The sequence below is a fragment of the Pimephales promelas genome, chromosome 22 (assembly GCF_988280905.1).
Source record: "Pimephales promelas chromosome 22, fPimPro1.hap1.1, whole genome shotgun sequence".
Lineage (NCBI taxonomy): Eukaryota > Metazoa > Chordata > Actinopteri > Cypriniformes > Leuciscidae > Pimephales > Pimephales promelas.
The window spans coordinates 27,385,007-27,412,444 of record NC_142790.1 but is presented as its reverse complement, the minus strand read 5'-3'; the positions used below and the strand labels follow the sequence as shown (position 1 = coordinate 27,412,444).

At 36.0% G+C, this 27,438-nt stretch overlaps 2 protein-coding genes across 3 annotated transcripts in view; one reads left to right on the top strand and one right to left on the bottom strand.

The window, feature by feature from the left end:
* Positions 1–492: 492 nt before the first annotated feature.
* wdr90 (WD repeat domain 90) lies at positions 493–22,541 on the bottom strand. 2 transcript variants are annotated; one of them, XM_039657805.2, is made up of 41 exons: positions 21,598–21,726; positions 21,321–21,497; positions 21,081–21,219; positions 20,787–20,957; positions 20,094–20,220; positions 19,385–19,452; positions 19,180–19,301; positions 18,880–19,095; positions 18,582–18,647; positions 18,361–18,429; positions 17,146–17,256; positions 16,484–16,629; positions 16,351–16,408; positions 16,155–16,273; positions 14,896–15,057; positions 14,564–14,694; positions 13,747–13,863; positions 13,422–13,657; positions 13,167–13,309; positions 12,519–12,649; positions 12,216–12,346; positions 11,287–11,448; positions 11,082–11,210; positions 10,873–11,003; positions 10,702–10,736; positions 8,891–8,992; positions 8,625–8,821; positions 7,608–7,710; positions 7,374–7,495; positions 7,086–7,242; positions 5,779–5,969; positions 5,521–5,689; positions 5,327–5,441; positions 4,409–4,577; positions 4,141–4,263; positions 3,213–3,393; positions 2,953–3,083; positions 1,533–1,676; positions 1,272–1,391; positions 1,041–1,125; positions 493–961 (listed from the first exon to the last, which is right to left on the bottom strand). In XM_039657805.2, the coding sequence occupies exons 1-41, from the start codon at positions 21,724–21,726 to the stop codon at positions 804–806; spliced, it is 5,493 nt and encodes a 1,830-aa protein (XP_039513739.2). In that variant the 3' UTR covers positions 493–803. The 2 variants fall into 2 exon arrangements, with proteins under 2 accessions (XP_039513739.2, XP_039513749.2); XM_039657815.2 differs by lacking the exons at positions 493–961; positions 1,041–1,125; positions 1,272–1,391; positions 2,953–3,083 and adding an exon at positions 22,285–22,541 and having other exon boundaries at positions 1,585–1,676; positions 21,598–21,692.
* A 459-nt stretch (positions 22,542–23,000) lies between these two features.
* Positions 23,001–27,438, top strand: part of ift38 (intraflagellar transport 38) — a 4,901-nt gene continuing 463 nt past the window's right edge. Inside the window, exons 1-12 of the mRNA XM_039657793.2 lie at positions 23,001–23,060; positions 23,431–23,491; positions 23,578–23,689; positions 23,810–23,894; positions 24,054–24,233; positions 24,314–24,493; positions 24,950–25,083; positions 25,346–25,487; positions 25,682–25,754; positions 26,027–26,137; positions 26,225–26,277; position 27,438. The exon at position 27,438 is cut by the window's right edge and continues 463 nt beyond it. Of these exons, the coding sequence (XP_039513727.2) occupies positions 23,470–23,491; positions 23,578–23,689; positions 23,810–23,894; positions 24,054–24,233; positions 24,314–24,493; positions 24,950–25,083; positions 25,346–25,487; positions 25,682–25,754; positions 26,027–26,137; positions 26,225–26,277; position 27,438 (1,093 nt within the window). The 5' untranslated portion in view covers positions 23,001–23,060; positions 23,431–23,469. The remainder of the gene's footprint in view (positions 23,061–23,430; positions 23,492–23,577; positions 23,690–23,809; positions 23,895–24,053; positions 24,234–24,313; positions 24,494–24,949; positions 25,084–25,345; positions 25,488–25,681; positions 25,755–26,026; positions 26,138–26,224; positions 26,278–27,437) is intronic.

The following is a 27,438-nucleotide window of genomic DNA, read 5'->3' as shown; positions in this document are numbered from 1 at the left end:
TTATTTATTTTCTATATTTGTGCGTCAATATTAAACAGTTGTGACTTATAACATTAATTAATTATATTATATTAATGGAGCTTTCCTGAGATTAAATAAAATCATTAGCTTGGATATATTAGCCTGTGTTGGTAATAACATAGTCATTTACAGTTCCATTAAAAGCATTAATCATTCATATGATACTACATTATATTAAAAACTAATATTTTATGCTTTTTCAAATAAACAAAACGATTAATAGCTTGGATATATTAGCCTGTTTTGGTAATAACATATGGACATTTACGGTTCCATTAAAAGCATTAATCATTCATATGATACTACATTATATTAAAAACTAATATTTTATGTTTTTTTTTCAAATAAACAAAACAATTAAAAAAGCTTTATTATATTATTCGAATTTACAAAAATTGTAAAGATGTAAAAATAAGCTTCTGTTTACTGTAACTGTGTGTCAATGGCTTTATTTAATGCAGACACGAGTACTTCAGATTTTTAATGAATTTTATTTATCAAAGTGCATGACAACTTCGGGGTATTTCTTACTAGCAAAATCATTTTAAACAGTGTAAAAAGTATTAGTAAAGTACAATGCATTCAAAAAAATATTAAAAACAAATTAAAAGACTACAAAAACGGTTCATTAATAAAAGTTCAACTCGATACAAAACATGGCAGAACTGCTCTGCTGCATCAATACAACATTTCTATTGAACAAAAAAAGTTAAATCTGCAATCCGAGTAACTGCTGCAACCCAAACCATTAAACCGACCGCAGCATTAGTGTTCTCCAGACGCTATAAGCCGTGTACAGCCCACAGTAAGAGCTCATTATGAGCAGCAGTGAAGAGCTGAGATCCAGACCAGCTGAAGCTGCACACGTGAACCGAGTCACTGTGAGACGGGAAATCCTGAAAGCGCCCGCTGGAGGAATGAATCAGCTTCAGGACGCGCTCTGAAACACAAGGCATCGCTGTTAGGTGACCGTATAACTCTCAAAGACTTTGTAAGTAAAACAGTACAGGCACACTGACGGTTTGATCCAACAGCGAGCAGCCTTCCAGTCGAACACAGACTGAGACACAGTGCCCAATCGGCCAGAGAGATCGTCCTCAAAACCTAGACAACAAAACACAACTGCATCATTATCTCACAATCTCTCAGGACGATTTCAATTGGTCAGTGAAATTGTGTGGAGAGACAACTGAGGTATACGCTCATGGTTTTAAAGGTGTGTGTGTGTGTATAAATCAGTGTGTGAGAACCTGTTTTTTGTAAAGAGAGTAAAAGATGATCTCTTTTTCCACAGCGTAGCCGGTGTAAACCACCACTCCTCTCTCACTGGGGCTGAACGCTGCCAGACTGGGAGGTAATGGAAGTGCATCCTGATTTAAAAGACAAACGTTACTTCTTAAGACTTTTCCACTACAATATGAACCTTTGACTGATCAGAGCAGCTCAATAAGACAAAGTGTAACTGTACATAACATATGAACACGGTCAGGGCGTATTTATTGGTCAATCACCTCTGGTGGGGCGGGTGCTGGGAATGTCAGCCAATCAAGCAGCTCACACTTATCCTTCGTCCAATCAGCAGCCCAGATGCTGACACGCCTGTCTGAGCTCACGGCCAACCAGAGCTCATTCCCTTCCAGACCAAACTCCTTATACTAGAAGACATTTATATCATCACACACACACACTAATTTAATCTTTCAGAAATAGAGCTGCACGATTTAAGTAAAAAAATACAATTGTGATTTTTCTGATATAAAATTGTGATTGTAAATTAAAATGTGATTTTAAAAAAGCTACAAATTTGCGGGCCCAAAATGTTGTGATTATATATTAATATGACTATAATAATATTAATAATAATAATAATTATTAATAATATTAAAATAATAATAATATAAATAATAATACTAAAAATAAATTATTATTATTATTATTATTATAGTTACATTTGTTTTATTTCATAAAAAAATAATTATCAAAATAATAAGTAATTAATGTTATTGTAATAATAATTATAATAATAATTATTATTATTATTATAACAATAATTTCTTATTATTTTGAAAATTATTTGTTCATGAAATAAACTAAATGTAACTATAATGTGTATAATATTAATATATAATAATAATTTATTTTTATTAATAATTTAATTTATTAATATTATTATAGTTACATTTATTTTATTTAATAAAAAATAATTATCAAAATAATAAGAAATTATTGTTATAATAATAATTATTATTATTATCATTATTATTACAATAACATTAATTACCATTGACATAAATAACATTCTTTTTATTTAGAAAATATTAAACAAACAAGAAATTTTACTATTGTAATATTTCACAGTAAAATAAAACTAGTATTTAAAAATAATACTATAATAATAATATAATTATTATTTTATTTTTCAGTACAACTGTCCAATACTCATATTTATGGCTGTTTTAATTTCTTCCTGTTCAAACGTTATAGCATTGTGAGGTGAGCTGCTCGCGTGTACAAGAACACAGCATCACACTTCACTTGAAACACACAGAACATATGCATTTATTGGATTAAATCACAGCCTTTGCAATTAGATAATCGTGCTAAGCCACAATGTGATTTCGGTTTAATTCTGATAGCAGCTCTACTCATTTAATGATCCTAGAAGTATTTGGACACGTAAGTAACCCTTAATTGTAACAATGTATTTGGATATATGAGTATCTTTGCGTCTCAAATGTTGCAGGATCTTTTCTCGTCGCTAATGTTCACTTTTCTTCTTCACGTTTGAGGTCTGAATGTCTTTGAATAACATTCATGCATTTCTTTTTTGAGCGACTCCCCCAAATACATTTTGGCTATGGCCCACAATTCCACATCATAATACATTTTGCCTTACAAAACAGAAAACCAAGGACACATACAAGCACAAACCTGTTTGCTGGTGCACTGCACTGTAGTTATGGGCGCCCCCTTGTGGTCACTGATGGTGCGTACAGTGACTCCAGTGGCGGGACTACTGACCGTGATGAGACCATCATGACCAGCAGACAACAGCACATGACCTACACACACATGCATACAGTGAACATACACACAAGCATGACACGCAGACAACAGCACATGACCTACACACACATGCACATAGTGAACATACACACACAAACGATCAGACACTGGACACACTCTCTCACCGTAGTGCGAGTACTGCAACGCACACACAGACACAGGCTGAGGTTGTAGTTTCAGCACCATTTCGGCTGACTCCAGAGAGAAGATCCTCACAGTCCCATCACTGTAACCGCCCGCCACACACGTGTGTCCGCTCGGCTCATACACCCCCCTCGGAGGAGTCCAACACACACACTCACAGCTCTGCAATACATTCAAACACACAATTAAACAATAGCAGAGAACTTGTCTGAGTTTGACACGAGTTCATTAGCAGTGTTTGACTACCTTTTCAAAGTTTGGGTTCGGCTTTGATTTTTCTGAAAGAAGTCTCTTCTGCTCAACAAGGCTACAGTAAAATCATTCAGAAATCATTCTAATATGCTGATTTGCTGCTCAAAAAACATTTCTTATTATTAATAATGTTAAAAAACTGTTTTGCTGCTTATTTATATTTATATGATATTTTTCTAGAAATCATGATACATTTTTTTTCATTTCATTTTTTTTTTTTACATTTTTGATGAATAGAAATAGCGTTTTTTAAATAGAAATCTTTTGTAACATTATAAATGCTTTTTTACTGACACTTTTGATCAATTTAATGCATCCTTGCTGAATAAAAGGATAAAATGATTGTACTGACCCCAAACTTTCGAAACAGTACTATACAACAAAGTAGAAGATTATGAGACAACTTTTGGATTATCGCATTAAAAACGCTGAATGTAAACAGCAAAATGTGAATAAAATTGGCATTAAAATCTTATTTGAGGTGGATACACTACATTATTCAGTACAAAGTCATGCACAAAATTAGGTTAATGATGGCTACTATGAAGAAATGTCTGAAGGCATCTGCAGCACCAAACATAAAGTTTGTGTGAGTGTTAAAGTGTGGTGTCCTGCACACATACAGCATCAGTGTGTTATCAGTGTGTTTCTCCTCACCTGGTTCAGCACCTGAAACTGCACCAGCAGCTCGTGGCTCTGCAGTGCCCAAACTCTCACACTGCCATCCTGCCCACACGTCACAAAATGCTTCTCATCAGGACTGCAAACCACTCCGTTCACCTGGGGGCGTTTGAGTAGAAGTTGCTGCTTTTAGAATTAGAATCGTTTCGGATTCATTTCAACTTCCTGTTTCTGGAAGGTTTTGCTATGGATGAACTTAACAGCTAAAAATAGGTGTAATCAGATTGGCAGGGATCAGATGTACCTTGCTCTTATGCCCGCTGATCAGACGAATACTGGTGCTGTCGGCCCAGTTGATATACCACAGGGTTCCCACTGTCGTTCCCACAATCCCCATGTCCATGGCGTTGTCAAACGCTGCACTGACCACTGTCCCATCCAACAGCAGCTCTTGCTCCAGCTCCACCTGAGCTCTTCCGGGGTCAAAACAAAAAAAGCTCTTTAGAATTTAAAAATATATATTAATATTAAAAATTTAGTTTTTAAAAAAGTGAAAGTGACATTTTTTCTATGATAATATGTAACAAAAAGTGTTTCTCATGACTATATTTCACAATGTGACACTATTTTGACTTTGAATTTTTGCGTTGCAACTTTATTTCACACCATTGAGATATTAAATCTCACAATTGTGATCTATTTTTTTTACTTTTTGTAATTGTTCACCTTACATTTAGATTTTTTTCTACTGAAGTGGAAATGGATTTTCATGTGTAAAATACATTATTATTTAAAAATTTGGGGTCAATTATATTTAAAAACATTTTTTTTATAGTTTTAAATCTCATTTTAACATGTATTCAAATAGAAAACAGTTATTTTAAATTGTAGTAATATTTCACAATATTACTATTTCATACCAAATAAATGTAGCTTTGATGAATATAAATTAAAACCATTATAATTCTAATATATTATAAATTATAATATATTATATTAAAACTATTATAATTATATATTTAAAAAAAAAATATATATATATATTTTAAATATATAATTATAATAGTTTTAATATAATATATTATAATTTATACATATATATATATATATATATATATATATATTTTTTTTTTTTTTTTTAAATCTTACCGACCCCAAACCAAACAGAAGTGTGTATACAGAGAGAACTTAAAGGGGATAAAGTGAGTGTTTGCATGATTACCCATCAGCCTGTACTGTGCTGTTCATGAGATTCTGGACTGAAGCTACAGACCACAGTCTCAATTTTTTGGTGTTACTCCCCGTGACCAGTTTATTTCCACGGCAAACTATCACGCCTACACAAATGCACACAAAAACACTTATTTATGATCACTTCCCGTTTCCCAACGACCCAACGACATTTCTCACACACACCTATCTCTCCACCATCTGCTTCCCAGGTCACAAAGCAGCGCTGCGTGTTACAGTCCCACACACACACGTGGCCGCTGTTTGTGCCCGTGTACAAGATATGATGCATGTTATAGCACAGTGACGTCACCTCCGCCTGCCCTACTGCATCTGGTAAACCCACTCTCTGCACCTTCAGGAGGAGGAAAGCATATTTCCCAACTTACTTCTTTGCAATGGTGTATGCATGTGTGTATGTAGAAGGATTCTTTACATGCATACCTGAAGTTCAGTGCCGTTACCGGGTGTTTGAATGCGAGTAAAAACGACAGCACTGCTGCCCACGAGCGTCAGCTCATTAGCAGTGAACGGGCAGAAAGAAGCATCATGCAGCGGGACGGATATCTGAACGGTACAGAGCAGCTCAAATGATCGAGTGCTCCACAGCGCCACCACCGGCTCCGAAAAATCACCTAAGAGCATATTAAACCACATCATTACATATGATTCATCATTAAGACAAGATTTATTATAATCTGTCTCAAAGTCATTTGATTTGCAGGGAATAAGGTCAAGGTCAAGGTATCATATTTACAAGCAGACACTACTGCCCCAAAGTGCCGTACAAGTACAAAAAATAACAGAAATATAATAATAAAAAGTAATAAAATAAAAAAAGAAATAATAAAATAAGCTGCTCTGATACTGAGAGTAAAATATGTTTTATTTGAAACTTTTTAGACATGTTATTCCTTTCTAAAATTCATTTCAAATTAATTTACAATTTATCTTAATTTTAATGTTATAAATAAATAATGTAACTACAGTAACCAGGACTTGTTTTGTCCCAGTAGATAACATGGATTCGACTGTTACTAAAGACTTCAAATGCAAGTGCAAAATGGGCACAATATTCGTTTGTTACAGCATAATGTATTTAACAGGGCTTAACACTTCACTTGCATTTCAGACTAAAAATAGAGGCGTGAAAACTGTCAAATATATTTAGAAGCATGAGTGAGAATAAAAAGTAGGTCACATGGGTCCTTAGAAAGTCATCTGTTCAGATGACTATTCTTTCCAAAATTAAAAAGACTTAAACATCTTGAACGGTTTAATAGAAGTCTATATTATGATTTTAAAAGGTCTCAAATTTGGGGTCGGAAAAGAGAAATGCAAATGAAATAATTGTCAATCAATAAATAGCGCATTTTATATAAGATTTTTGACAATGTTTATGGTGTTTATACTGTAATATGTTTTAGATGGTGCACATAAGAATGCATATTTTATGCAATAACATGTTTTTTAGTTATTGCTGCTATTTTAGTTAAACTGTATCTGGCATTTAATTAAATATTTTAAACCCACACACTTCCTTAAATATTAAATAAATAGTTTGAAGCAAACAGGTGTGCTTTTAGCATTCAAATAAATTAAATAAATTAGCTTGTAAATGTCTCCTTGTATCCCTTTAGTAAGTAAAAACTAATTATATCGGTATTTTTCTTTGCACCCCTAAAAAATTAGGGGCACATGTGCTGAGCGGGAAAAACAGGACCCCATAATGAAAAATATGAAACACTGACCCACTGAGAGGAGGTACAAGTCATCCCTGGAGAAAGTAAGGCTCTGCACTGCCCCCTTGTGATAGGACAGGCGGTTTCTACAGGAACCGTCTGAAACATTCCATATGCAGATTAGGCTGCTGTGTGAAGCTCCGCCCCCTGATGCAGATGCAACCGTCTGCCGAGCAAATTAGACTCAGTTTCACTCTGAGGCTCCTAATGTTTGCTAACAATCATTAGTAAAGCATCAGCAACTGGTGGAAACAGAGGAAGAGTGTGTGATTTATACATTTGTAGCCTGTGCGGTACCTGTGCATCATGGGTAACAGCAAGCGTTGAGATCTCCTCTGTGTGACCGAACCACTGTCTCTGTGAGCCTGTGTGAAGATCCTCAACGACGACGACACACCCACAAGAGTACACAAATAAACCTGCAAACACACACAAGATGATGTAGCTAAGTAACAGTCGTCATGCTGAGAAAGGACACACAATACGTGCACATGCATTTTATGTGATGGAGAGTTTCTACTTAGTATTTACCCGTGTCTGGATTCCAGACCATATTGTTACGACCATTGCCATTATAGCCAATGACAGCCTTTAGACTCAGGCCCGCCTGTCCTGAGGGCGGAGCTACTATGGTCTAAAAAGTGAATGATTGTTGTGGAGAAGAGAAGGACACAGTTTACAAATTAGTTTGAATTGTATTCTGGTTTAACCCTCAGGTGCTCTTAGGTCAGAAAATCTTTCTGTTTTAAAATTTTAAAAATCACAGCTTCATCGGAATGTTACGAAACTTGGTGACTTTTATCGCATTATGGATGTGAACACACAAAAAAAATGAGGTCATGACCTGAGCATGCTAAGTGGTCTTAAAAAAAAGAGTCACACTTGTGGTCTTTGGTCAAAAATGACCCCCATAGGAAATGAATGGGAAATTGTATAAAAATGAAAAAAAATTGTGAATTTTTGTTTTTTGTCAATTTTTTTAATAAGAAATAGTTTTTGAGATTGTTTCAACTTTATATTCAAATCCACCAACAACAAAAAAAATGTGTTCATAAACAGCTGGGGAATTCACATGCCTCTCCATAGAGAGCTGTACATGCCATCTAGTGGTTACACCATGATTCTACGCTTTTTCTCTATCCTGTAACCAGATGGTGCTAATTTTCTTCAAAATTTTTTTTTTTTTCAGAAGGCCTAGATTCTAGACTCTATATTAAACTAAAATACTGCATTAATATATATTAATAATATTTTTAAAATAATATATATATATATAGAAAAATATATATATTTTTCCATGGCAAAAATAAACCATAAATATTGCATAAATATTAATAAATTCAATTAAATTGTCTCAAAATACTCAATTAAAAAGAATAAATATTATAGAACAAAAATAAATTGCATTGGTTTTACTGGGATGGAGAAAGTTTCATTTTTAGGTGTCCGGTCACTTTTGACCAGGAAGATGTGACTCCGAAACGAAGAGCACCTGAGGGTTAAATGTTAATAATTAACATATCAATGAAATAGATCAATAATATACACCTGATCTAGCACAGTAGTCTTAAAGCGTGGAGTGAAGTGTTTATAACAGTCTGGACGGATTGCCGTCCTTGACTGGTTGGCTGGGACAGTGGGCGTGTCCTCATTCGTCACCCATTCGGTCACTCTCAGGAAGGAGGTGTGTTTAGGGGAGTGTGTGGGACTGAGCTGCAGTTCAGCTGTAGAACCGCACAGGAAACCTTGAGGAGAAAGTGTCTGAGATGAAATATTGACACATGAGATGAGGTGAAAAGCTCATGAACACATACCTTCACTGTTCTTCATAGCAGGCGGTGAAGAAGGCTGAAATAATGCCTCTCGAGGACTCTCATTGGACAGCTCAGGTACATTCAGCTCCACCCAACTGTGAGCTGAACAGAGGATCATCATACATGGTTAATGATATACAAGAAAAGAATTCTTTCAAACATATTATTCTTGTATTCATCCATGTATGCTTTTTGTCCATTGTATATTTTAATATCATATACTCATATTTACATGTTCTATTGAGACCAGACATTTAGTTCACCTCTACTCTGAAAATGTAGGTTTATATTTTGTGGCTGCTTCTTCAAAAAGCTGAGGCATGCCAACTTACTTCCGTCCTCTGAAAGTGTGTCATATGTCAAATATTACATTTCTTAGAATTAAGGTTCAGCTGTATTTGCATTGGGTTAGACATGCCAAATATTGTGTCTCTGTCTGCTGCTGAGGTGGTTAAACCACAATGCTTTGCCTCATTTGTCATTTCTTGACACCAAGTCTTAGAATAATGTTTTTGACCTTAAACTGAGTGGTGAGACAGCAATGTGTCCCTGAGCAAGAAAATTAACCCGTGTGACCTCTGACATATATAGCAATTGTAAGTCGTTTTAGATAAATGAATAAATGTAAACTATGTATAAATGCTTGGAGAGATCCTACATCTCTAGCTCACTCTTGCTCTTGCATCTCGCTCGTAGGGCCCTTCTGCTCTTTTATTCTTCTGGCAACATTATTTATAGGCTTTTGGTTAAAGATTTAATTATTCTTACACTCGCGAAATCCTGTTATTGTCACTGTAACTATTTTTCTTTAGTCTTAGCGGGCAGATTTTATGAGGTTGACGACACAGGCTTTTGTAACTACCACTGGTTCATCCATTTCATCATACTGCTCCAACGATTAGTGTTTAGTTAAAAATGTCTTTAAACAGGATAAAAACTGGCTCATACACACTGAAATCTTCATATATATTTATAGCTTAATCTGTCTAAACATATTGAAATAATTAAAATTACATTAAATATAATCTATTAATTTTTTTGTAAAATTGCACACAAAAAATGGTACTTAAAGAATGTTAAAAAATAAATGCTACATGAGTAAATTACCAAAAACAATTTTATTTTTTAAAATGCTAAATCATTTTTTAAGGCTTTCTTTATGCAAATGATCATATTTATTTTCATTAAGTTGTTTGCAGGTGATTCGTAAGATAAGATTGACATAAAAATTCATAATCTTCCAATAACAAGAGACGAGTTAATATTTAGCTTATCGTACCTGATAATAAACAATAATAAACAGCCAATATCATAGTAATATGCATGTTAATAAGCATGTAGTTAATAGTGAGAATTGGACCCTAAACTAAAGTGTTAGCAAGAATAGCTTCGTTGACAGATATAAAATTAACTATAAGATTAAATATTAGATTCAAATTTGGAAAAATTAGGAATGCAGCAAAATGTCAATGGCAACAAGTTTAAGTAATAGCATTATTAAAACTTTTAAAACTTCATATTACGAAAACGAACAAAAGCACATAAAAATATTAAAACTAAAATTAAAATGATGACAAAAATCTAATTCAAAATGTTAATAAATTATATAACAGTATATAAATACTAAAATAACATAAATCATTGTTTGAAATAATAAATAAAATAAAAAAAAAACACAAAAAAGTGAGATTTTGCAAATGATCATATTTATTTTCACTAATTTGTTTTCAGGTGATTCGTAAGATAATATTGACATAAAAATTCATAATCTTCCAATAACAAGAGACAAGTTAATATTTAGCTTATCGTACCTGATTTATGAGGGGAGACCGATATAGCTAGAGACCTGGTTGGAAGAGAGAAAGATTTCAATCATTTAAAAAAAAATCCTAGTTACTGTACGTTCACACCGCCGCCAAAGTGTGAACGTACAATTACTAACAATTAACTAAAGAGGAGATTAAAACAAACGCAGGTCTTACCTGCAGTGTGGAATCTCTTGTCGGGGTGCCAGGAAGTCCCAGAAGAAGAGGGCGTCGCCTACGGTGACCACGCCCATCTGATCAGGCGTGAACCTCACCTGTCTGATGGGCTCAGAGTGACCGATGAACACCTGAAGGAGAAACAAACACACTCTTGATCTCATAATGTACTCTGCGTGTCATCAAATCCAGTGTTCAAACAAACATACCTGTGAATTGACATCCAGGCGCATGTCATAGTCCCACACCTTCAGACAGTTCTGACCCGCCGTCAGCAAATAACGGCCATCTTCACTGACAGCCAGAGACACACACTGATGCTTATGCACCTCAGACACCTGTAATTACATCAATAATGATTCCAATATATGATGCTTAATGTTCTCAGAGAGTATTCGTCCTTTAGTCTTTCACCTGTCTTAGAAGTTGTCCTGTGTGTGTGTCAATCCAGAGGATCTTATTGGCTGAGGTGGTGACGAGCAGGTGTGACAGTGACGTGGGGGAGAAACACACATTCAGGGCAGAGTCCAGCGTTGAGCTCTCAACATCCAGAATGCTCACATCAACCCGAAGTAACTGACACACACCGAAAAACAAATGTTATTTAGCATGTACTGCATGTTCAAGCTATTAAGAATGCGGTCACACTTTTGTTTTGTTTTTGTTGTTCCAATTCCCTAAACAAAAGTATTGGCTACGATTAGGGATGTAGAATATGGTCATTCAGAATAAGGCATTAAAAAGTACTAATAAACAGCCAATATCATAGTAATATGCATGTTAATAAGCATGTAGTTAATAGTGAGAATTGGACCCTAAACTAAAGTGTTACCAAGAATAGCTTTGTTGACAGATATAAAATTAACTATAAGATTAAATATTAGATTCAAATTTGGAAAAATTAGGAATGCAGCAAAATGTCAATGGCAAATACAATTATTAAAACTTCCATGTTAAATAAAAATATCTATCCATTAAATTACGAAAACGGACAAAAATATTAAAACTAAAATTAAAATGATGACAAAAATCTAATTCAAAATGTTAATAAATTATATAACAGTATAAAAATACTAAAATAGCATAAATCATTGTTTGAAATAATAAAATAAATATTAAAAAAAACACAAAAAAGTGAGATTTTGATTATGTCCCAGATTCAACAGAGCTCAGCACAAAAATAATGATAGAAAAGTTTAAAATGTATTCATTCATTGTTTTCTACTGATTTATTTTTATTTTTCTCAGACACTGTGAGAGAGGTTGGATGGGATCAGAAGTTGTGATCCAAATGCTCTTATTGTGTCAAGCAAGCTCTGACACACACTACGGTTTTGATGTACCTCATTGAGTGACTGTGCCTCCATGATCGTGACGATGTGTTCGGTCGGTCCGACCAGCGCTAGACAGCGGCTGTCAGAACTCACGGCCAAAGTCTCCGGGCCACGACTCTCACCCCGTGCAACCGCATTACCTTAGACAAAATAGAAATAATTCACAATGCTGCGTCCACATAGTCATTATTTAAGTTCTCCTGAAAAGGATGTCTACAAATAAATACAGAAAGCGAAGTTGTGTGCTGTGAAGGCCAACCGTCATCATACACGATACGTGATATTGTGCTGAAAGAGCGACCCTTTACTCACCCAGAACACGGACCACATGATGATCATTTTCAGAAGAGTTGTAAAGTACCAAGTATCCAAGAGCGCCAGCACTAAACAGACACTGACCATCAGGAGAATATATCACACTCTCAACTGATCCCATGTGTTGCCTGCAAACAAACACACAAATCAAATCAATACACCTTTAAGAGGAATATGAATGTCGTACATGAGCTCTTTGTTTAAATAACAATGTTACTACAATAGTTCAAAAGTTTGGGGTGGGTACGTTTTTTAAAATCTTTTTGAAAGGAGTCATTAATGGTCATTGCTCACCAAGGCTGGATTCATTTTATAAAAAAATACAGAAAAAAAAACTGTAAAATTGTGAAATATTATTATAATTTAAAATAACCGTTTTTGATTTTAATCTATTTTAAATATAATTAATTCATGCTCGATGAAAAGCTCAATTTTCGGCTTAAGTCTTGAGTGTTAATATTTAATATTTTTGTGTATTCTGGATTCATTAATGAATAGAAAGTACAAAAACAGCATTTATTTGAAATAGGTAACATTAGAAATGCCTTTTTAATGTCTGCATCCTTGCTGAACAAAGGTTTTGCATCATCAGTAGAGATACATACATTACATAGAGTGCTTGTGAGGACAGATGCGTGTATGTACCTGTGCTGGGCGATTAAGCTCGACGTTTGAATATCAAACACTCTGACGGTTCCAGAGCTCGATCCACAGGTGAAGAGAGGCATGCTGGGATGGAATGCAACTGAACAGGGACTTTCATCATCATCAGGGACAAAATCATAGAGCTGAAACACGAATCAGAAGCCGAGTATATTAACTTCATGGTGATATGAGCACGTCTGGCCAAGAGCATGCTAAAGCATGTATGCTTTAACGATAAACATTCCCATAACTGACCTGTTGCATTGTGTCCATGTCCCACACCCGAACAGTGCTGTCTCTGGACACGGTGGTAACACGCCGTCTAACTCCGTCCACACTGAAGCCTAAAACACTCCCTGTGTGTGACCTCATCAATGTACGGTAACCACGGCTGCCAACATCCAGGTACCCAAGATTCCCGGCGGATGTGGCCGCTAGAACTCTCGAGCCGTCCGAGGACACACACACCAAACTGACGGGACCCTCATGCTCTACAAACACACCAAAAATCGTATTAATTCATTAGTTAGTGATAAGCAAGGTAATTGGCTGTGAGAGTGATTGACAGGGGAGTACCGACCCGCCTCTAAAAAAACTGATGAGAAGTCAAGAGGCCACAGACGCATGAATCCATCTTCTGATCCGGTCACACAGAACTCAGCACACACACTGATGCTGTTCACCGCAATACCGGCACCTGAAAACACATTCAAACGAACAAACAATAATTAAATAATTAAATTAAACATAATCAAATAATAAATAAATAAATGTAAAGATATATTTATAATACAGTAAGAATATTATAAATAAATAAATAAAATAAACACATCTAAAGTAATATTGCTAAAATCCGCTGTTTATAGCTGATATTTTTTTACATTTGCATTTTTTACATACATTTTTACAGAACCTGAAAAACTGGGATGAATTAAGAACAGCTTTGAATTCACTAAATCAAATTCGAAATGTTGATGATCGGGGTCTAAAGAGACACCCTTAAAGGGTTAGTTCACCCAAAAATTCAAATTCTGTCAGTATTTACTCACCCTCATGTTGTTCCAAACCTCTATGTGTTTATTTGTTCTGCTGAACACAAAGGAAGATATTTGGAAGAATTTTTTAATCAAGCAGTCTCATTCCCCATTGACTACCATAGTATGTATTTTTTCCTACTATGGTAGTCAATGGGGAATGAGATATGTTTGATTAAAACATTCTTCCAAATATCTTCCTTTGTGTTCAGCAGAACAAATAAACACATTTTTGGGTGAACTAACCCTTTAATTAAGGCCTTTTTTACACATACTGATGAGAACAGTGGGGAGGCAGAAATAAACAGGTAGAGATGTAATGAGGAAATGATACGAGCCATAATCAAAAACACAAATTTTCACCTGTTCTAAAGGTCTGTTTTTCTCTTTGGTGGGCGTGGCTTTCTTGAGCTGGGAGGAGCCTCCTGATGTTTTTTATCGCCACGGCAACATAGTCGATCTCAATGATGTGACCACTCCTACTGCTGACAAACCTGCCCCAATCACAATAACACTTCAGGATCACATCAAATACATAATTAAAGAGATAGTTAGTACAGGGTAAGTAATTAATGAAATAATTCTCATTTTTGGCTGAACTAACCCTTTAATATCAGCATGTCTGTACAGCTATATTAATTACTCTTATCTAAATAGTTTGATGGTCATGATGTCACATTTTTCTGTGCACTCACAGTGTGCGTTCATCCACCGGACGGTCCTGAGCGTGTCCCTGCTCAAATCCGAGGTCAGTAAACTCCAGACTGTGATACTGTCCGAGATTCACAGGACAGGAACGTAGAGACCCACCACGCACGCGCCATAGTCGCACGTTACCTAACCCACACGACACCATACTGCACAAACACACACAATATACACTCCTATAATCGGCCAATATGATTAAAAACTGAGATTAATAACATTAGCTAGTAGGGCTGGGTATTGAGACAAATTTCACAATTCGATTTGATTTCGATTACGATTCGATTCAATATCGATTGTTTTGGATATCAGTTACAATAAATGGCCATTTTTCTCAAGGGAATCAAATCTCTTAACTAATGCTGTAAACTATGGGAGTCTAGTTGTAGCCTACTAGGCTTCATTACCCTAATATGAAAGTAATAATTAACTGTTTTGTAGCTATACAAACACTTAAATTACACGCGTGTTTATTTTTATAGTAAGAAGATTATATGAAATATGGTGGCTGTCATAAAAGCTTGCCAGATTTATTCAAATATGCATTAAATATTGAAGAACATTAAGATTATAATGCATATGTAATATGGTGTATATATTTAGCAAAAATGCTCCTCTCTGGAGTTATTTTTTCTGACTAACGAGTTTATGTGGGTTTTCTGAGGTAAATATGACGATACATGACATTGATTACAAGCTGTTTAACTGACGTCTTTCCACGGTTGAAACGCTGATTGAGCGAATCAATGTGACATGATACGGATTTCGACAAGTTGTACTCTATCTTTTAACACACTTTCAGACGCTCATTCATGTTTATTTCGCGCTGTGACTGGTATTATTAAGCCGGAAGAGAGATCAGCGCTGCTGCTTCTCTTGAGCGATCTCACGCCACAGCGCCAAAACGTTATTTATGTTTTTGAATTTCTAAAGAAAATGGACGTAACTTGAAAATTGAGACTTTGTTTCATATTAATAGTAACAAAGGACAAAGATTATTGCGATTTTTTTTGGATGCAGCTGCGATACAATGTCCCATTCATTCAAATGAAACAGGATGACTAATCGATTCTTGAGATTTAAGAATCGATATCGGTTCGTAAAAATGAGAATCGATTAATAACGAGAAATCGATATTTATTACCCAGCCCTATTAGCTAGTAACCCTGCTAATTATATTGACCATTTTGGACAACAAAATCCCACTCCACAATAAACCTGTAATTACAATACAAGTGTGTATGCGCACCGTGTATCGTCAAAGAACGCTATCTTCATCATCTGGATGTCCACGTCTGTGTGTGCTTTAGCTAAAACTGGAACAACACTTCCTTCTGCCGCACGCCGCGTGTTCCAAAGGATCACCGTCTAAACAAGCAAACCAAACAATTAACACAAACACCCACAATAAACAAGCATAGTTCTCCACATCCAAAAAAACTCACAGTTTTGCTGTGACTGTCTTTCCCTACGCCACACAGCACTCCTCCACTCTGTGAGAAACTAAAAACACAACAACATCATCGCCTGACGGGCCTTGAGAGATCGAGCTGTGCTGTACATGCGTGTTTGCTGTACCTAAGCAGATTCAGAGCATGTGTGTGTGTAGGAATAATGGTTTGACACACTCCTCCGCTGTAGCTCCAGAGACGAATCAGACTATTTGTGCCCGTCTGAGCTGATGCCAACACCGTAGAACTGGCATTTAACGCCAGAGCTGAGACCTGACAAACAACAGGAAAATCAAGGCCAGCTAACCTAACTGTAGCTTAATGCACAAATGAAATGATCACCGTTATTGTAAAACAAATTCTAAATATGAATTGTATAATAAATAATAAACACACACAACTGTGACCATCGTTTAGACTCGTTTAGACTTTAGACTATACTATTGTGACAAGTTGCTACATTGCTTAGCATAATAATAACATTTTTTAAATATTCGTTGTATATAATATAAATCATTAATTTATATATTATTTTATAATAAATTAATTATATAATTAAATACATAAATTATTTATATATTATTATACAATATCATGTATAAGTTTAAAGAATTTTATTTTATTTTACATGTTTAATTGTATTTTTATTAGGTTAGAAATATTAAAACTATTAAGAATATTAATCATAGGTGTCTTTTATCATATTCCTATTGCAATATGACTTTACTTCACATGCATAACACCACTAAACAATGATAAAATCACGGTGTGTGTGTTAGTGAGAAAGACCTTATCTGTGTGTCCGATGAAGAATCTCTGTTGCCCGGAGGAAAGAGTCATGCTTATGATAATGGCGTGACAGGGATACACAACTTCCTGCCCATCTGAGCTCCATACAGCCTGAGAGAGGGACAATATGAAAGAAAGTGTACCATATGATATTAAAGAAATGCATCATGAAATCATTCTAATAATTTTGGTGTGAAAATTACTTTTAAAAATGTAAGACGAGGGAAATGTACCCTGTCCCTTGGTTTCACATTCAGACTGAAGAACTGTAGTTTAGACATGTCTGTGAACACTCGGTTATCTAGGTCATTGCAGAATGTTGTAGTAGGTTTATTCAGGTCATAGACGTTTTGCATGTCTCTCCAGTAAGAACACATTCAGTTGACCAGAATAAATCTACACTCTAAAAAAAAAGGTTCTTCAGGGGTTCTTTGTGCTATATAGCACCACTACCATTTAAAGAACCTGTTAAGCCCAGTTTGGTTCTTCAGTGGTTCTCTGGGGTGGTTAAGGTGCTCTATTGCACCTCTTATGGTTCTACATAGCACCATTTGCACTTAAAGTGGTTCCCCTATGATTACAATCCAATGAACCACTTTTAGTGCTATATAGCACCTACTTTAGATTTAGGCCCCGTCCACACTACTGCGTTTTCGTTTAAAAACGGAGACCTTTTGCTACGTTTGTACCTCCCGTCCACACTAAAACGAAGACCTAAAACGGAGAAGTTTAGAAATGCTGCAGCTGCGTTTTGCGTTTTGAATCTCCGGAGGGCGTTTTAGTGTGGACGAGACAAAACCATACAAAACGGAGAACTTGAGACGCAGAGGCTGACGCTTGGCTCTATGATTGGGTGTTATCAGTCATGACGTATCCTTCCCTGATTCGTCATTCACTGTTTACACCGGCACGCGCATGCCCAGTGTTGGTGAATGGTCACGTGATCCGCGTTTTCAGTCGTTTTAATGTGGACGAAGATCGTTTCTAATACGCAGATAGTATCCGAGGTCGTATTCGTTTTAATTCTCCGTTTTTAAACGAAAACGCAGTAGTGTGGACGGGGCCTTAGAACTTAGAACTGAAACTAGAACACGGGGTTACTATCAAAGTAATTATAATCAATTATTAAATTCTGTTCAATGCATTGTTTTTTTACCGCAAGATGATGCATTGCTACATCCTAATGTTGTGTGTGTGTGTGTGTGTGTCACTCACACATCTCATTGTAGCTCCTCCGAAGCCAATAATTCTATTTAGCTTCAGAATGGGGTCAGGATACAACTTCTGAAATATATATAGAAACACTCCAAATGACCATAGCACACAAAAAATGCTGAAGATATATGCACAGGCGTTAACATTTCTTCAGCATACATTTATGTTCTGTTAGTCTGTGTTGTCCAGGGGATAAATAAGTGTGTTTATGCATGGTTAACCTGTGGCCGCTTCATTGGTTGGTCAGAGGACAGAGAGACAGGTCGAGGACATGCAGCATTAATGACCTGTGAAGAGACATTCAGATCGGTTTATTCACGTTATTTATACTTTTAAAAAGCAAATATCACAATTTGTTCTTTTGCAATAATAATAATGCATTAGAAAAGTGCAGAGGAATTTTTACTATGAAAGTAAAAGAAGGTCAATTTTAATTGAATGTTGACTCAAAGACAGACATAGTTTTCTTCTTCTCAGCTTGTCATTGTTAGGATTTCAACTGGGGATTACAATACTTACTGTGATTTCCTCCTCACTGTCCGTCATGTGGGCATAGACGTCATCCTCGCAATGGGCATAAACATGTACTCCAGCATCATCAGCACACACTACTGTGACCTCTTCACCTGCCTGCGACCTTTGACCGGGTGACCCCGGGCTCTCTGAGCCTCCAGAGGGTGTATAAATCAGCTCAGGGAGTTGCGTTTTCTGGATCAGCGAACGCTGCTTAGTGCTCTACACAGAGAGAAAGAAGCCATTAGGGCCTGTATGTGTCAACATTAGTTGCATTTGAATGAGGATCAACTGAAGTTCACACACAAACACTTGTGGAGATTTGGGGGAGGTGATCTGCTGGATGAGGGAGACTCGATCTCGTACAGGTTTACTGAGGCTTACGATGCGACTCTCTTCTCTTTGAGGGCTCTTTTCAGGCGAGACTTCTGCAGAATGACCATTTGGTTTCATCATATAAAAATGTATGTTGTTGTGTGCGACTGTGTGTGTTTACATGCGCAAGACTCACTTTCAGCTGCACTGTTGGATCCTTTCTGTATGGAATCAAATGGTAACTTTGTTCCATCTGAGGGAAATCTGATAATCACACAAGATGTTCAATTTCTGCAATATACATTCTGAAACAATGAAATAACATTAATATGTGAATCACTGACTAATGTTTATGATATCAACCAGAATTTGGCAATATTCCTAACTATTAGCATTCTGCCTGATTCCAATTCTCACTCACGGACTGTTTTAATCAGAAATGTAGACACCTTATTCTAAAAAATCCACTAAAATGAGACATATGCACATGCTCAGTCATCCAGGGACTTGGGAAAAAGTGTTATTAAAAGAAAAAAAAAAGTATTAAATAGGATAGTTAAAAATTAGTACTAAATTTCTCAGGAAACAAGAGCGGGAAAGGACACATGCATGGGTAGATCGGAAGACTTACAACCAGGTATACATGACAGTGTTGTTATTCAACTCAAACAAACAAAGTATTAAAAATCATTTTCAGTAATTGAAATACTTATTAAAAAAATAAATAGTTTCAGAATGACTAAAACTAAAATAAAAATAATTTAAAGCTCTATAGAAATATAAATAACCTCATAAAATTTACAAAAGCATGAGAATTACAATAATATTTTATTTACGCTAATTCAAAATATTCAAAATGTGTCCATTTAACAGGAAATGTGCATTCCCAAAGTAGTGGCACTCACCTAATGTAATCATATAAGTGGTGCCAGCTCTGTCCTTTGGGTACAGGGAAACACATTTCTCTGGGCATCGGGGCAGTGCCATCTGGCAACATCACACCGAACTGCCTGAACTCAGAGAATGACACACCTAAAAAGAAGAAGAATGTAATAATAAAAAGAGTGTAATAATAATACATTTAATTTACACAACACTGTTCCATAGCTCAAAGATGCTTCACAAGATTGACATTAAAGGAGTAGTTCAGTTTTAAAAATTTTTTGCTGATAATTTACAAGATGTTCACGTCTTTCTTTCTTCAGTCGAAAAGAAATTAAGGTTTTTGATGAAAACATTCCAGGATTTTCTCCATATAATGGACTTCAATGGGAACCAAACGGTTCAAGGTCCAAATGACAGTTTCAGTGCAGCATCAAAGGGCTTTAAACGACCCTTATTCATCGTCTGGTGTCGTTTAAAGCCCTTTGAAGCTGCACTTGAACTCTCATTTGGACCTTTAACCGTTTGGTTACCATTGAAGTCCATTATATGGAGAAAAATCCTGGAATGTTTTCATCAAAAACCTTAATTTCTTTTCGACTGAAGAAAGAAAGACGTGGACATCTTGGATGACATGGGGGTGAGAAAATTATCAGCAATTTTTTTTGTAAAGTGAACGACTCTGCAACTGTAAAAGGAGCACAGTCAAAATGTACCAGGGTCAAACAGCAGGTCACTGGTGATGATGTTTTTAACAGACATATTGGCACAGAGTTTGATGCTCTTAAGGTGACTGTGTGTTCGGTTCAGATAAACCGAGAGCACGTAACGCAGGTCCATCGTCAAACACGTCCACCTTGTGCTCGGCGGCGCTGGGCCCACCAAACCTGAAATGCACAAGTGTCCATCAGTAATCACAACAACAAAAAGCCCTTGCTGAATGTAGAAAACATCATAATGATAATAAAAAGCAACATGTGTGAGATGATAATAAAACAATGAATGTCTACCTTGTTTAGCAGCACTGGCTGTATTTTCATACACTGAACCGTGTGCACCTCCACACAGAAAAGGGAACTGCAACCATGTCGCCGTGGACTTGAACTCTTTGAACATGTTAGAGAACGACACACGGATCACCTGACCCTCCTGAATGATCAACAAAGCGTGATATACAGGACAGTTTTGTTATTGATAATAAAAACTAAAGCATTAACATATATATGCACATGAAAGCCGACACTCTTCACCTCAGCTGTGATGTCCAGGTGCACGATGAAGTGTTTGTTTGGGCTGGGTCTGAAGAGCAGGTAGAGGAACTGGCCAGTGAGACCCAGAGATTGGCTGCTGGTTTTGGGAAGCAGGATGTAGTTACTGGCCGGAATGGAGCCACGGATCCGAAACACAGAACATTTCAGCTTCTTATCCTAATAAACAATACAGCACGATAAATACAGTATAACATATAATGAGAATCTTGTGCAGCAACAACATCTTATAGTTTTACAAGAGAATTAAACCTCCTACCATGTATGTTGTGACGTCTCCCTCTTTGCTGACTTTCTTCCATTCTTCGATCTTCACGTGTTTGAAGATGTTTACATACGGCTGCTGCCACAGAGCTGATGGAGAGATACAGACACAATCATCATTCATCACCGCTGGATGTTTATTTAGATACACTCCAGTCTGCATGTGTGCTGTACATTGTTAAAAGCATTGTGAGCGGGAGTTTTCAAACTGGGGGTCCGCAAGGGAAAGCTTGAGGGTCCAGTGAAAAGTTTAGGGAAAAAAGAGTGTAAAAAATGTAAAAATAAATAATGAAAAGATTTGTTAATATTATTTAAAATTGTAAAATACTTATTATTAAAAAAAACTAAATAAAAAGTACCAAACCCTAGCAGTACAGTAATGCAGTGAGTAGAATGAACCAAATATTTTCCTAATAATATTGTGCACATATTCATAATGTAATTTATTTACAATTTAAACTGGATATTTACACATGAAAACATGGCTAGCTTTTAAATTTTAGTTTGGTTACATTGGGGCATCCATGATATATAAAGGATTGAATGATATATAATGTGCACATTTATATTTCTGCTATATACAGAATCTTCCGTCTTTTAAAAAAAATAACTCAGTCCAGGACAGGTAAATTTCAGGTCCTTTATACTCAGTGAAGTGATTTAATGGGTAATGTAATCTTACCTCTGGAAGACATTGTTTACTTCACCTGTTGACAGCTAACGTTAACGAACTGTAGCTCACAAACTACCACAAACAAAATCAATTCACTTCCGTTTCCTACATGTCCAGAAAGGTCTTATCCATCACAAAACCGTTCATTGTTCATCATAATTTTAGATTTGAAACATGTTTTGAGGGTTTTGCAGGTCTGCGAGTTTGTTGTGTTGTTGATGAACCGCTCTCCTCCTCGCGCTGCAGAGACCGCCGCGACGCGTTCGAACGGCATGACGTAGGGCCTACGTCATCATGCCTAAAACTGTGAATTAGAGCCGTTAAATATGCGAATCACATTTTTATCTTATTTATGAGCATAGCATATTTTAATAATAACGGGGAACCTTAATATACAGAAATGAATGGTGTGTGTAATTGTGTAAATTTCCCCTAAAAGTCACAGAATAGACGCCAGCTATTGGGTAAAAAAATGAAATAATAATGCAAACTTTTTTTTATTCATATTTGTACTGTATTCTCGATATTGCTTGTGTATTTTTCATTTATCACAATCAAAAAATATCCTTTAAAATTATTGACTGTATTTTATTAAATATTCTATCGGATTATTGTTGAGATCGTTATTATTATGAAATACCCGACGTTTGGTTCTTCTTTAATTTCGCAAGAAAATAGTTTTAAGAAAACGCGTTTCGCATTTGCAATTTTGTTTGTCCTTTTTGGGCTTCCATAGGTCCGTTTGGCTGCTATAGTGACGAACACAGCAACAGACGCTTATGCATGTAAGAATTCCGCTTTTATGCTAATTATCCCTCTTATTTTACATGATTTACGACTAAAACGGTAATAGGTTTGTGATAATTCTCGATTGTCAGCATTTGGACATGAATTTGAGAGGGAAGGTAAAAGTCGACGATCAAGCAAGCTAGCTGCTTTTATCTGATGAGGCTTGTTGAAATTAGTATATTTACCCCTCATCAAGTCACAAGTTGTTTTATATATATATATATATATATATATATATATATATATATATATGTGTGTGTGTGTGTGTGTGTGGTTCCATTGAGATTTGAAATCTTAATGTGTACATTAACAATGAAAGTGTATTCCTTTTAGTGGAATGTCATTTTTCTTCTTGTCTAATAATAGGCGACAGTCGTGTGTTCACTGGATTAAAAGAAAGCAATAATGTCTTTTAGAGACCTGAGAAGTAAGTGAACCTAAACCTAAGTAGTACTACTGTAATATTTTCAGTATGTAGTGTGTATGAATATTTGTTATGATCTGGATATGTAGATTTTACAGAGATGATGCGAGCGCTTGGATATCCTCGTCTCATCTCCATGGAAAACTTCAGATCTCCAAACTTTCCTTTAGTAGCTGAAATTCTCATCTGGCTCGTGAAGAGGTACAGATTTGTGAGAGGCTGGCAGAGAGACATTAAATCATATTCAATTCAAAGCTATGCATGTTAAATATGTATGAATATAATAAAAATATATATATATTTGTATGCATCATCCCCTAGATATGAACCTCAGATGGAAATTCCCAGTGACGTTGACACCGAATCAGACAGGGTGTTTTTCATCAAAGCTGTTGCCCAATTTATGGTAAACTTAAACTATATTATTGTGTTAATAATCATCATATTTGTTCATTTTTTTGTCTAGAATGGGTAAAATAATGTTTAGAATTATTTCTGATGTAGACGTGAGCTATCAAAGTACAGCATATGTTGAATTCACTGCATGTTCTCTGTGTTTCTCTAGGCCACCAAGGCTCATGTGAAGCTGAATCTTAAGCGTCTATATCAGGCAGATGGTTACGCCGTCAAAGAGATGCTGAAAATCACCAGCATCCTCTATAATGCCATGAAAACCAAAGAGAACGCCAGTGGTGACCAAAACAATGACGAAAACAGCAAGTTCAAGTTTGATCTGGGCTCAAAGGTAAATTGTGTTAGATTTATATCATAAATTCTAGCAGACTTTTCAAGACGAGTTAAATCTTATACATGATGCTTGTGCAGATAGCTGATTTAAAGGTGGCACGTCAGCTGGGATCTGAAATTACAGCAAAGGGAGCAGCTCTGTTTGACCTGCTGGGGCACGAAGAGGACCTGAGAGAGAGCAGGGCGGCTGCGATAGCCCGACCGCTGGAGATCACTGAGACAGAGAGAGCCCTGAGAGCGGCTGTCAAAGACGTTACGGTAAAACACTGATCCTCGCAGGTTCACAAGATCCAGTTTTTCATGTTAGGATCACTTCTTTTCAATATTCCCAAAACAAAGGGTCTCATTCACTAAGCATGTGTGCGCAAAGAAATCTGCGTACAAATGTTTTCATGATTCACCGAAAACCTTGTACTAAAATTCATTCAAAATTGACGAAAATACAATTGAACCAAACCACACGTACACAAAAAGGCCACATGATTTCTGTGGCCGTATAAGTTATATTTCATCTTAAAAACAACTTTAATTATATAATATCAATTCAAAATCACTTTCTCTTTCAGGTCAGTTCTTGAAAAGTATGATTTTAGTGCTTTCAGTGAGTAGTTTACCAAGCAAAAAGAACAGTAGGAACATCTTTGGAGAATTGTGATGTTATTTTGTGGTCTAAATAGCATCTATCCTTGTGTATCTTTGTTTGTCTGTGTTCAGGAGAGCATCCAAATGACGAAGGATCTGCTCAATAACGTATCGTCAGATGAGGCCAGTCTGGAGGCCAAAATCGAGAAGAAGAAACAGGACCTGGAGAGAAACCAGAAGCGTTTACAAACTCTACAGAGCGTGCGGTGAGCTGCTACTGTGGCATCATGCATATACTATTATTGTTTGTTAATATTTTGAATTTTTCATTTTTATTTAATTTTAGTAATTATTGTATGTTTTTGTAATTTTTATTACTTAAAATATATATATATATAATTTTTATTACATTTGAGTTATTTTAGTACTTTAATTTAAACTTTTTTTTATGGTTTTAGTTCTAGTTCACAAAATATACAAATGCACAAACTATTAAAACACTCTCTGTCACTGTGTTTCAATATGTAGTCCAGCGTTTATGGATGAGTATGAGAAGATCGAGGAAGACTTGCAGAAACAGTACCAGACGTATGTGGAGAAGTTCCGTAACCTCAGTTTCCTGGAGCAGCAGCTAGACGACTATCACAGAGTCGAGCAGGAACGCTTCGAGGTACGACTCATATGAGGCCTGAACCTAAAACGTAATCATTTCATCTAGCCAGCTAAATATACAAATAATAAAGGACAACAATGAGTGGAACGCTTGAGACCGTCATATTTCACCCAAATTCACCTCTGTAATTCACTTCAAAAAGTTAATGCTGGTGTTTCCCTAATTAATCCTTCGGCTGTTTTGTCTTCCAGGAAGCAGAAATGGCAATGAAAATGAGACAAAACAAATTAAAAGAGGAGGAGAAGAGACTCATGAGGAGTGGAGGTGGGTCAAACACACACGTTTGAACCTGGTTTCTGACATCTTTGTTGATCCTGGGATCAGATTTGAGGGACAAGTTTACACTTACAACCAGGGTTAGGTGCTTACATAGTGTTTTTAGAGATAACTCATGGGTAGGGATATGATTAGGATTACATTTTCAGACTGGAATGTTTTTCCAGGATCAACAAAACATGTTGATCCAGGAATATGTCTAACTTGCAAAATTAGGATGTGTGTCAATCAAATATCTCACGGCTTCTCTTTTTCTGTAGCAAAAGATGAAGACTCGGATGTGGACATACCAGAGGATGAAGGATCTGACAGCGACATGGATGACGGGCAGCAGCCCAGATCACACCTCGCACGACACGCTCAGATGTCAGGTGACGGAAGACGTTCAGCATAATCTGCTGATCCACTCACACACACACATCTGGTCGTACTTGATTTGTGTGTTTCTGATGCTGCAGGTCGAGGTGGGGCTCGATTCATTGGCAGCATGAGAGGAGAAGACAGCGAAGAGGTGAGAACACACACGTTCACATACAAAGGTTGTTCGTTTAATATTATTCTTGAACATTTAATTCATATTTTGAATTAGTTTTTATGTCCGTTTTAATTTTAGTTTTATAAATGTATTTTTCTGGCAACACTTTACAATAATGTTTCATTTGTTATCATTCAATTAACAATGAAACATACTTCTAAAGCATTTCTTAATCTGTGTTCATCTGAAAGTCAACATTTACTAATACATTAATAAAATCAAAGGTTGTGTCTGTTAATATTATTTAATGGACTTGAACGAACAGTTAGATTAATAAAGATCTTAGTTAAAAATAACAACACTGAACCTACTTTATTCTGTTATATTCTTCAGATTATTTAGCCAATCGTGGTTTCCAAGCTCTCTGGCTTTCTTTTTCTCCCTTCACATTTCCCTGTTTTTCCTTCATGCTCTCCACACTGTATATGCCACCAGCTCTCATTTCATTCACTCCGTTTTCACTCCATCTCTCTTTTTCTTCCTCTGCACTCGTTCTTCAAGCCCAGAGTAAAGGAACGAGCTCGTCTGTCCGGCAGCGGCCGGAAGCAAAAGAGGAGAAAGGTGGCGTGTGTGTGTGTGTGTTTGCGCCAGTGTTATTTATATAGTATTCAAGGGTTAGTTCAGCCAAAAATAAAAATTCTGTCATGTCGGTCCAAACGCGTAAGACTTTCTGTCCCTCCATTGACAGCCACACAACCCCAGAGCGATAGTAATCCATTGACTCCAGTGGTTTAAACTTAATTTAATAAAGTAAGTTTGCTGCGTTTGCACACAAAAAAACAAAAAACAATTCACCACTTTATATTTTTGTTAAATATAGATTTAAAAAAGTACAAATATATATCAGTTTGAGTAATTTAGGTTCTCTTTCAAGTTTAGACTAACTAACTGAACTTGGTCAAAGTGTATGTTTTTCATTTAATATTTATATTTTATGAGATAGCTTTCAATTTATTTTAGTTTTGTTTTAGCTGGCGTGTTTGAGTGCGAGCGTGAACTCCTGGGCGTTCTCATAATTACTCATTCTAATAAATCTGAATAAGGGGTATTAATTGAGCCTCGTTCCAATCACCACCATCCACTGACTGCTGTGTGTGTGTTCTGTTATATAATTCACAATGTGCTTTGGTTTGCAGT

Coding starts and splice junctions, on each gene's coding strand:
- wdr90 (XM_039657805.2), bottom strand. CDS start 21,726: ATGAATGATGATTGTGTCTGTATCTCTCCATCAGCTCTGTGGCAGCAG. Junction 16,630..17,145: donor TCATCGGACACACAGATAAG/GTCTTTCTCACT, acceptor GTTGTTTGTCAG/GTCTCAGCTCTGGCGTTAAA. Junction 10,737..10,872: donor CAAGAGATTCCACACTGCAG/GTAAGACCTGCG, acceptor TCTTCCAACCAG/GTCTCTAGCTATATCGGTCT.